At 55.6% G+C, this 11,124-nt stretch overlaps 1 protein-coding gene across 1 annotated transcript; it reads right to left on the bottom strand.

Annotated features, from left to right (window-relative positions):
* Nucleotides 1-292: 292 nt before the first annotated feature.
* On the bottom strand, nucleotides 293-9,755 carry TAF1C (TATA-box binding protein associated factor, RNA polymerase I subunit C). Its single transcript, XM_054579000.1, has 15 exons — nucleotides 9,615-9,755; nucleotides 7,022-7,148; nucleotides 5,807-5,888; nucleotides 5,499-5,596; nucleotides 5,334-5,423; nucleotides 5,169-5,242; nucleotides 4,308-4,546; nucleotides 4,068-4,184; nucleotides 3,868-3,985; nucleotides 3,709-3,780; nucleotides 3,410-3,545; nucleotides 3,096-3,239; nucleotides 2,218-2,392; nucleotides 1,993-2,130; nucleotides 293-1,913 (listed from the first exon to the last, which is right to left on the bottom strand). The coding sequence occupies exons 2-15, from the start codon at nucleotides 7,145-7,147 to the stop codon at nucleotides 811-813; spliced, it is 2,712 nt and encodes a 903-aa protein (XP_054434975.1). The 5' UTR covers nucleotide 7,148; nucleotides 9,615-9,755; the 3' UTR covers nucleotides 293-810.
* Between the last annotated feature and the right edge of the window lie 1,369 nt (nucleotides 9,756-11,124).

Genomic DNA, 11,124 nt, shown 5'->3' with positions numbered 1-11,124 from the left:
GTGAGATAATGTGTTACTGGATTACTTAATATCTGTTGAGTCACGTGTCAGCCATTTCATCGGGTACCCTGAGAAGAGACCATTTCTCTCACATTTGATTAAAAATCTAGACTAGGTCCTGGCATCCTGTGAAATTTCAAGTGGGTGTTTTCCTGACAGGTGAGCAGAATCTCCCACCAGGGCTGCAGAGCTTTGAGGAAGTGAACTTCATGCATTAGACCTTCCAGTCCCAGAAACTTTATCACTCAAATCCATGCTCAAGTGACACGTTTATTCAAAGCGTCTCCCTCATGGTAGAAATTAAGATACACAAACTAGCTCACAGCAGCTGCTGATGCCCACCAAACACCGCCAGGCACCAGCGGCTCCTTGCAGTGTTCTGTTTTGCTGTCACCAACCAGTGAGGAGCTGGCTGTTACCCTGTCACTGGGGACATGGGGTTCACAGCTTGCATGAGCTGGAGCGCACAGCCTGACAGGAGCCCCCGCTTCGAGCGCAGCACTGCCTCCGGGAGAGAGCCCTGAGGACAGGCCTTCAGGACGGACCGCTGGCGCGCTGCCATCAACCTGCCTTTGGAAGTATCTCCAGGCAAAAGAAACTACAGGAAAAACTACTGTTTTGTTGTTCCTGTTCCTCCGACTTGGGTCCAAATCATTTTGGGATGTCACCAACCACAGTGGCCTTTAGGAAGCAGAGAAGTCTGCACCCTGAGACTGCTCCCTCTGTATTCCTCAAGTGTCAGTCACAGAAGGCACAACTGGTCCGGGACCAAGGGCTCCCCAAAGGTGGGGGAGCAGCTTCCATGGGCCCTCAGAAGCCCATGCGGGGCTTCTTCCGGCGTGGCTGAGAGCTGGACAGGACAGGTGCCTGCTGCCCAGAGCGGGTAGTGCGGATGCTAGAGGTCTGGGAGGAGGGCACAGTGGCACCCCCCAGCGTGTCCCTTCGGAGTGAAAGCTGGGCTGCACAGTCCTGAAGGGCCTGTTGTCTGGAAGGGGTGGTCTGGATGCTGGAGGCCTGGGAAGAGGGCACAGTGGCACCTCTCGGGGTGTCCCTTTGGCGTGGCTGCTCAGCTGTGCAGTCCCGGAGGATCCGCTGCCTGGAGGGGGGGGCCTGGACGCTGGAGGTCTGGGAGGGGGGCACGGAGGCACCCTCTGGGGTGTCCCCTTGAAGTGGGAGCGTGGCCATATAGTCCCGGAGGGTCTGCTGCCGTTCTGACGGGATGCCCCGGGCCCACAGATCCTGGGTCAACTCCTGGGAGGGCAAGCTCGCTGGGGGCTGAGGCCTAGACACAGGGGACGTCCGGTCTGGGCTACGAGGGGGGCTGGTGGCATCCGAGAGGTCCAGACGGCCGCTGAGCGAGGAGAAGGTACTAGACAGCTGCGTCCGACGCTTGGGTCGCTTGGGTCGCTTCCCAGGCCCCAAGCCCCTGTCCTGCTGCCGCTCCCACCAGGCAGCCGCTGGGCCTTCCCAGGCTGTCTCCAGCCTCTCGCTGAGCTCATCCTTGGGGAATGGCTCGGGGGCTGGGGGTGGCTCTGCCGTGGGGAGTGAGCCCAGGTCCCTCTGCTGCAGCACCCGCCCCTCGGCCATGGCCGCCCGGAGACCCTCTGGCACTTTCCCCTCAACCTTCTGCTGCTCCTTGAGGCCTAGCAGGTGGCGGTGGGAAAAGGTGGGTGCGGCCCACACAGGGGGCACCTGAGGTACCTCCAGGAGGGCTTTCAGCCACCTGCGGCAGCAAGAGGAGGCCTGGGGGCTCCAGGAAGCCATCGGGGCATGGGAGTTGGGCCCAGGGTTGCCAGGGGAACTGGAGTCTTCCTGGAGATGGAGGCGCTGGTGGAAGACATCTCCAGCTGCCGAGAGCTGGAAGAGTGACAGGACTGGTGTGGAGGCAGAGGGTGCAATGGTGGCAACCAGACCTGGAGACAGGGATGACAATGACCCCAAGGCCTGGTGGGGGTGCGGCCCCCCCCAACTCACTCCCTCACCCCAGCATACCTATAGCTGGCGCCTGCAGACGTTCCTGCAGCCGCCGCTGACTCTTGGGCTCTAGCACGGGGAATGCGGAGAGGGAGTCGCTCCTGGAAGGGATAGACTGGGGGGGCCCTGCCAGCCGGGGTGTGGAGGCCCCCTCCCCTGGAGGAAGGACAGACAGCTGAGGTCCTGCCTGGGCTCCAGCCCTGCGCGCCTTCCTCACGCCTCCCGCCCTTACTGGTCCCTCACCTGCGATGTGCAGCAGCTGCAGCTGCCCGCCCTGACCTCCGAGGAGCAGCGGCCTCGGGCAGCCGGGGTGGGGTGGAGGCAGCAGCTGGGCCAGGAGGGGAGCAGAGGGGAGGCCGTGGTCCCACTTCAGCAGGGGCACCAAGGGGAGGCGTTCGTCCACCAGGTAGAGTGAGAACTGGGGGCCCAGCAGCAATGAGAGAGAAGAGACGTGACCGAGATAGGGAAGAATGGTCTGATGAGATACATCCGTCTTGGTGGCCCCACGTGGCTCTCAGGATGAGTATAAACCCAAGGGGTCACACACTCTGTGACCGGCTCTGGCCACCTCCCCACCGTCAGGTGCCCCGCCCCGCCCCAGAGGCGCTCCCCAAGTGGCCAGAAACATCTCTCTCATCCCGATGGCCACAACTGGAAAAAGGGATCTCAGGGGAGCTGAGGAGGAGCCTTGTCACACAGAAACCCGCCTGTCTTCCCCCAGCCTTCTCCTGACCCACCAGGCCCTTGGATCTATGCTTGAGGGACACCTACTGACACCCTGCGGCTCTGGGGTCGGGGGGCGCTATGGGCGTGGCAGACCCCTGGGAACCCTCAGACCTCCTCCCCTTTCCTGAGCACAAGGGGAATGGTCCAGCTTTGCAAAGACTGCTCTGCTCCCCTGCCCCGTTCCTTTCCTCCTCGCCTGGCCTGTCCCCATTGGCGCCTTAAAGCCCTGCTGGGTCCCCCCGTGAGGCCATTCCCACCGACCAGTTAGCATATTTAAGCCACAGACTCTTCAGGGTTTTGTGATTATCTCACCTGCAGTTAGTTGTTCCTGGGCCTCTCTAGTAACCGGCTAAGACAGTGCACACAAAGGACAGGAAGGGGAAGGTGTCACTCACCTGGGTGCAGATGAGATGGACTGTGGGCTGCAGAGAGTCAGGGCCACAACCCCCCAGGTACTGGCTTAGCAGGACACGTTCACCCTTCTGGCATGACGCTTCTGCACCCCCACGGAAAAGCAGCAAACCACAGCCTGGTGGGCCCTGTAGGAGAAAGCCAGGTCGGCCCTCCCGCAGTCCAGGGCTTAGGGCAGCACCAAGCTGTGGGATCCCGACCTGCTGTTTTTCATGCCCTGGGGGATGTCCCCCGTGTCAGCCCCCACCCCGCGTGCCTGCTATGTCCCGCTGCTGAACCTGACAACCCCGCCCCTCACCTGAGTATCGATCATTTTCACCCCAGTGCGGTCGCCCACAGTCAGCACGCGAGGGTGGGCCGTGAAGTCTGCCCAACGCCAGGGAGAGGGGTCGCGAAACACAAGGGTCTCAGGATCCTTGTAGATTTGCTGAAGCCTTGGGGAGACAGGGCAGCCATGGGTGGGGAGATGAGCTGAGGGGTTGGGGGAGGCATGGGCAACCTGGCCCTGGGTCCAGGACAAGTCGTGTGGGGAGCGAGGGCCGCAGAGCAGGGGGGCCGTTTGTGGAGGTGGAGGGTTTTTCAGGAAAGGGGCATTACCCATCTTGGGGTGTCCACAGACAGATGGCTCCTGAACGGCTGCAGACAACCAGCTCCCCGGGCAGGTGAGGGCTACAGGGCATAAGCATCGTTAACGCTGGGCCACCCCCTTCTCCCATGCCTGTGTCCTTGCCAGCCTGCCCGATTCGGCGCCCTCACCTGAGGTTGATCCCGGTGGCCCCCTTCTCGACTTGCAGCACCCGGAGAGGGGAGGGCTGCCCCTGCTTACTGACCTTCCACAGGGCACAGTGGTAGTCAGAGCGGACAGCCAGCAGAGCTGAGGAAGGGATGGAGAGAGCCAGGGTCAGGGTCAGGGAGCAGGTCAGTCAACAAGGGAGGGAGGTATCTAAGGGCCTTACATTCTCCCTGTACGGTGCAGGTCACCACCTGCCGGACAGGTCCCCGGAGCTGGATGTGGCCAGGGTCCCCAAGGATCCGAGGGTTACCCCCTGGGGTCAGACGGACCTCTTGGAAACCTGGGCCTCTTGCTAAGGATACGTACATGAGCTCTGATCACTGCAAGGCCCCCCTGGCCCATGCCAAGAGCACCTCCTCCACCAGAGGGTGCTGGCTGCGATCCTGCCCATGAGAAAGGATACATAGCCTGTCCAAAGCACCTCCTGCAGGGTAGACCAGCTGCCTGACCCGAGGCGTCCTTCCAGGCAGCAAGGCCAACGCGCCTCCGGTGAAAGCATCGTCGAGGAGCAGCTGCTCCCACCGCATCACCAGCTCCTCATGCAGCAGCTCTCCCAGGAGGTTCGACACTGACCTGCCCAGGATCGGGTCCCCGAGGATGGAGAACCGGCGCTGTCGGTGGCTGAAGTAAGCCCAGGGACACCTGGGGACAAGGGGATGACAGAAGGTCCGGCTCTAGCACTGATGAGGAGGGGGACTGGGTACCATCCCCAGGGAGGCCAGGTGCCGTGGACACATTTTTAATCTACCTAGAATTTCTTCCTGTAGGAACCACCCCACCAGGTGCGGTCACATGACCCAGACCCGGCCACGGGCGTACTCCATCACCCTGGCCACAGTGACTGGCTCACAGGTGGGCAGGACACCCAGGCCATGCCAGCGACACCCTTCCTGGGACTTCTGATGGTGCCTCAGGAAAAGTCACTGGCTCTTTCCTTGGACTCATAAGCCATCTTGCTGTACTTGGAAACTGTGTAGGAATTAAGCCAGGCAGAGGCAAGCGGATGAGAAAATAAAGAGACACAGCCCTATTTCAAACATTATTTTAAAATCTGGATGCAGCCATGCCTGCAGCCCATGAATTTGAATTCCCCTTCCCCCTTAGACCAGAGGAGCTGGGAGGCTGGTATGAGTATTATGGCTCAGGACTGCACGAGATAGGGAGCAACTGTGATGGAAACCTGGATCCATCCACGTCCAGTTCCTTCCACGTCCCCGCCACCAGCTAGGTCTACCCTCCCCATCCTTTCTCACTAGCCACTTGCCCCCAGGGCTGGTGTCCACCGAGGTCCTGGAGTATCCTCTTCACACTGACCACTGTCTTCTTCTTAGAGTAGCTCTGCGTGGAAAGGCCTTGTCAAGCGTGCACACCCTAGGGCTCACCCGACATGCGCTGGGAGCCCCGCTCCTGGCTGACCAGGGTCACTCACCCGTGCGCCCTCCAGTTTGAAATTCTCCAGCATCAGTTTCCCCAGGGGCGCAAAGGCTATGTCCCCATGGTCCCACAGGAACCGGCTGAACTGTCGAGGGAGAGGACACCAGGTCACTAAGCACAGCCCCAGCCACACAGCACTGTCCACTGCAGGGCCACTCACCTGTTCGGTGACATCCAGCACAGCTTCAGGCTCTCTCCGGAACTTGGTTCCGCACCGGAAAAGCAGATCCTGCGCAGTCAGGCCGGGGTCCCAGGGGTCTGAGGGAAGAGTGGAGTTGGGGCAGGGGTCTGTCCCAGGGCCCAGGAAGGGCCTGGAGGTAGAGCCATGTGTCCCAGGCGACGGGAGGTACCCAAGGACCCTGGTGGTGGAGGGCATCAGCAGGGGGAGGGAAGGTCTCAGGGAGGGGCGGAGGAGAGAAGCAATGGGGGAGCAGCTTGGAAGGGGGCCCCTGGGACCAAAACCCTTACCGGGACCAGGAGGCAGCAAGGGAAGGGGCCCGGGGGTGTCTGGCTCCCAGAGCAGGCCCTTGGCCACGGGTGGCGTCCCATTCTACAGAAACAGAACCACGAGAACAATGTCACAGGGAGCACACTCCCAGGACAGGCGCTGTCACCAGCACTTGTCTTTTATTAATGCATTCGATCCTCACAAGGAGTCTGCTGAGTTCCTATGATGATCATCGTATCATCACTTTACTGATGAAAAAACGGAGACACCGGGAGGCTGTCACTTGTCCCAGGTGACAGCCAGTAAAGGAAGGGCTGGGTGTGAACCCAGAGAGCTTGACTCCAGTCCGTGCTTTTGACCTCCAGGCTGCACTGGCTCTCAAAGGAGGCCCCGCACCATGACCGGCTGACCCGAATCCCCCCGACTCTCACTTCCACTCAGGGCCTCATGGTCACTTACTCAGGGCACCCGTAGGCCACTCCGCTCCCCACTGCAGGGCTGGGGATGGCTCAGCTCAAACACACGGGAGATGGAAGAGTTGGCACGCCAGGCTCCCTGAGGGGGCCGATCTGACTTCAGCCCTTCCTTGCCCAGGAAGCCCCGCGGCCTCCCTCCCTCGCCCTCCACCGTCTCTTTCAATGTTCTCACGCACTTGTCTCTGTCTGGCGTAGCCCTTAGCCAGCCTGTCTCCAAGCAGCGGCCAGATGGCTTAGGCTTCCAGGGGAAGAGCTGGTGTCCTTCCCATCCCAGGCGGTCTCCCCGCCCCTCCCCGCCACATCTCCATAGTGCGTTTCAGCATACTTTTGGTTTCACTCAAAGTTACTGTTACACTTTGTAATGATTTTGTCTTTGGGGCTGTTCATTTGTCTATTCTCACTCAATCTAACTCTAAGCTCTAACTCTAACAGGCAAAGACACAGAGTCCAACTTATTCATGCTGTATTCCCAGGGCCTAATGAGGTATCTGGCACATCGTAGGGGCTGTTCAATGAGTACCTTTTCAACAAACAAAGGTAGGAAAGTTTGGGGGAGAGAGGTAGAAAAGAGCGAGCCAGCCGGCTCCTGCTCAGTAAACCCTCTGTGGATGCTAGGTCATCCCATGGACCCCAAAGGCAGGGATTCTAGCTCAGCCTGTGTCTCAGCAGATAGACCACTCTGGACTCCTGCCAACTGGTGTAAATGCTAGAAAACAGTGAAGGTACCCACCCCAGAACAGCTCCCCCTGCCATCCTCACCTCAGAGGTCTGGGGCAGGGAGAGCGCATCTCTCCAGCTGCACATGAAGGACATGTCAGGGACATCGCTCAGGCCAAGGGGGCCAGTCATAAACAACGTGGGACGGAGGGAGCTGGGGAAGTCCATCCTGGAAAACAAGAACTGCGCATCACACTGGACTTCTCGAAGGTGAACCTGACCAATAGCCTCCAAAGGGGAGAGAGAGATGTGCCCTCGGAGGAGTATACTTTCTTTGAGGAAGCAGTTAATAACAGATGAGTATGTAGTCTCCTGCCAGATAATAAGTGCTATATTAAATCCAACTAACCATCCACGGCGGAGGGGATGGCAGTGGACCACGGGTGTAGTTTTAGGAACAGTAGCTAGAGAAAGCCTCATTGAAGAGGTAGCATCTGGCACAGCCTGAACCAAATGAGGCAGAGAATCAGAGACAACCGAGAAGAGAGTTTCTAGCAGAATGAGTAGCAAGTGTAAAAGTCCTGGGGCAGGAAGTGCTTGGGAAACAACTAGGCCACAGAATGAGCAAGGAGGAGATTGGTAGGGGATAAAGTCAGGTGGGAGGAGTCAGCTTCTATCATCACTGTCAGATATAATAATTACATATCTGTAATTATAATTACACATGCCCTATACTCCAGGCTACACTCTCAATACTAACTGAAGTTCCCCAAAGCCAGGGACTGAATCTTACTTGTCTGTCAAGTACAGTATCTTCCAGAAAATGCACTGTGTTGAATAAAAATAAATTTAGTGAAAGGGCTTTGCCTAATACAAAGTGTTCTAGAAGTATAAATAGCCACACTGTATGTCTTTAAAAAATTTTTTTTAGAGAGAGGGGAAGGGAAGGAAAGAGAGGGTAACATCAATGTGTGATTGTCTCCTGTGCGCCCCCTACTGGGGACCTGGCCCACAGCCCAGGCATATGCCCTGACTGGGAATCAAACTGGAGACCTTTTGCTTCACAGGCCGGCGCTCAATCCACTGAACCACACCAGCCAGGGCCTGTCTTGTTTTTTATTAAGAGCAAAAATAATAGCAGTGCTCACTTACTGAGTGCAAACACCTGCCAGTCACGGTACTACATGTTTTCTCCTTTCTCCCTATTTTGGAGTTCAGGAAACTGAAGCTCAGGAAAAAGCTACTTGCCCAAGGCCAACAGCTTGATCCCCTATCCAATTCAAAGTCCAAGTTCTGCACTACTACTCTCCTCTGCATCCAAAAGCAAACGCCAGTATTAGGGTCTTAGTAAGCACAAATCTTTTCCCTTGGAACTGCCACTGCATTTTATTAGTTTATCCTGTAAGCTCCATGCATCCATGTAGCCTCATGATCATCCAAACACCTGTCACATGGTGCATACTTGTCAAACGGGTATGTTTCTCCTGCACATCAGCTTCATTCTAATGGTGGTGTATCTGCATAGACTTATCTCTTCCACCAGACTGTAAGTTCTCTGAGGATCAGGACTGTATCTGATTCATTCCTGAGTTACTGGTGTCTGGTTGCTGCTGTCATTCTCTTTTCCATAACCAGAGAGGACAGTGGCAAGAATCGGGAGGTGCTCAGACACTCCATGTAAAAAAATGCCAACTTCTATAGGACTGAATGTACCGATTGCAACTTAAGGAGCAACCAAGCCTCCTGGAGGTGGCTGCATCCCTGACAAACCAGCACACACATACACACAGACACCCACACGCAAGTTTCCAGTCTGTCTCTTGTTCCTGGGCTCCAATCACACTGACTTCCTCTAGATTCTTCCTCGCCATGCTTTTCATCACAGGGCCTCCACCCACAATCTCTCTGCTTCCCATGGGTGCCAAGAGTGCCACTTCCTACCCACCTACAAAATCCTACTCCTGCTCCAGATTTCAAGTCAGGAAGTGCCTCCCAGTTTCCCCAACCCTATCCTCCCACAACACCCTGCATGCCTTCTCCAGAACACGCATGCAATGTATAACTACCTATTTAAAGATGAAGCTGTTTGATTAAAAACTGCTGCGCTAATCCCCAGGGGAAAGCGACTTGATTTATCCCCAGTGCCTTGGTATTTGTTACATCGAACAATTATACGAGTGAGTGGAAGGGACAAATCCATGACTAAATGAACGAGAGGAAAAAGAAACCTAACAGACTCAAACCCAGGCAGTCTGAGAGCACCGGCAGAGCCTACGACCTCAGAAAAGTCCCTAGGCAAGACAGCCTCAATTTCCCAACCTCACCCGTGGCTCTCCAGGTCCCTCCAGACCTCCAAGCGTGCATTACTACCACGCGAAACAAGGCAAAAAGTGTTCCAGCGGATAGATAAGGGGTACTGGACGGTCCCTCCCCTCATACACCTACTCGGCTGCATACTCCCTTATTCTCCTCTTCCCACTCCACCTCCAGGCCCCAGAATTTCGTAGTATGCCACGCTTCACATTTGTAGGAACCTCACCACTCCATGAGCTAGAGGCTAATAACTCAGTTTGCAGGTGCTGGGTGACCTGTCCCAAAGCCACACAGTTTGGGGCCACTGGACTCGCGCAGAGGGTAGACCCAAGCTCTCCTCCTGGCCCCTTCTGCCTGCCCTCCAGGCGGCGCGCGCACTTACGCAACCCAAGACTCGCCGTGCCCGTCTGGGACGTGGACCTCCGCTTGACACTAGTTCGACCCTCGAGACCAGACGGAGCCCGAAAGCGGAATCCTAGCTCCGGCAAACCTCGTGGATCAGACCCACAACAACAGTCAACTGGCTTCCGGGCCAGGACGGAAGAGCTCCCGGGAAGGCAAAAAGTCCCGCCTCCCAGCCGGACCTCACGGGCGCCCTACAACGCCACCTCCCGGGCGGAGGGGGAATGGACGTGGAGGCGGTGCCGCAGTCGCCAGAAATAGATGCTTAAGTCCCTATTGTGTAGGCTGTGTTGAAGGGAGTTCAAATTCCACCGCAGCTTAACTAACTTCTATTTCGCACGATTTTTGTATTAAATGCACTCAACAAACACTCAGTGAGCACCTACTATGTGCTGGGCACTGTATCACTCCGTAGGAATCTGAATGATTATCCTTACACCCTATAAAGCAGGCTTTGCAAGCAGAGGTACAGACTTGCGAATCATTTGGAGAGCGTTTTTTAGAAGTCGAATAAGCTCAGTCTGCATTTCCACGGTTTTAGTTTTGTGACTAAAAAATTTGGGATACACAGTTTTTCAAAATTTTACAGGTATGTATGCAAAAAATATATGACCATTTTTATTAGTTTCCTTTGCTTGCTGTAGCAAATTACCACAAACTTAGTGGCTTTAAAACAATACAATATTGTCCAGTCTGGAGGTCAGAAGCCTGAAATGGGTCTCACTGGGCTAAAATCAAGGTGTGGGCAGGGCTGTGTTCCTTGCTGGAGACTCCAGGGCAGAATAATTATTATTATAATTTTTTTTTAACAGAGGGTATTGGAGGGAGAGAGGGAGAGAAACATCAATGTGAGAGAGAAACATTGGTTGCCTGCTGGAGGCTCCCAACTGGGGGCTGAACCCACAAGCCAGGCACGTGCCCTGACTGGGAACAGAACTGGCAACTGCTCACTTAGCAGGACGACATCCAACCAACTGATCCACACCAGTCAGGGCCGTTTTTGTTTTTTGCCTTTTCCAGCTTCTGAAAGCTGTCTGCATTTCCTGGTTCACAGCCCCATCCATCTTCAAAGTCAGCAACAGCCAGTTGAGGCTTTCTCATGATGCCATCTCTGATTCTTCTGTCTCTTCAGACTCTTCAGGTTCTTCAGACTCTTCTGTCTCCCTCTTCCTCATTTAAGGACACTGGTGATTACATTGGACCTACCCAGATAATCCAGGATAGTCTTCTTTATCTCAAACTCAGCTGACTAGAAACTTTAATTCCACCTACAACCTTAATTCCCCTTTGTCCTATGATATAACATATTTATAGGCTGTGGGAATCAGGTCCTGGACATCTTTGAGGGACCATTATTTTGCTTACCACTCCTATGAAACACCCATCCAGGTTCTGCACTGGGAGGCCAAGTCCATTCCCTCCTTCTCGCCTTTCCTTTCTCTAAATAAGCTGTTATGTTTCCTTTTGTTATGTACATATACTTAACATGC

Source organism: Pteronotus mesoamericanus, unplaced genomic scaffold (genome assembly GCF_021234165.1).
Source record: "Pteronotus mesoamericanus isolate MK-2021 breed Mesoamerican mustached bat unplaced genomic scaffold, CSHL_Meso_final contig_52, whole genome shotgun sequence".
Classification (NCBI taxonomy): Eukaryota; Metazoa; Chordata; class Mammalia; order Chiroptera; family Mormoopidae; genus Pteronotus; species Pteronotus mesoamericanus.
Note: the sequence above shows the minus strand (reverse complement) of the source record. Positions and strands in the feature narration are given on the sequence as shown.

Coding starts and splice junctions, on each gene's coding strand:
- TAF1C (XM_054579000.1), bottom strand. CDS start 7,147: ATGGACTTCCCCAGCTCCCTCCGTCCCACGTTGTTTATGACTGGCCCC. Junction 4,185..4,307: donor AGGTGCTTTGGACAGGCTAT/GTATCCTTTCTC, acceptor CAAGAGGCCCAG/GTTTCCAAGAGGTCCGTCTG. Junction 1,914..1,992: donor TCTGCAGGCGCCAGCTATAG/GTATGCTGGGGT, acceptor CCCTGTCTCCAG/GTCTGGTTGCCACCATTGCA.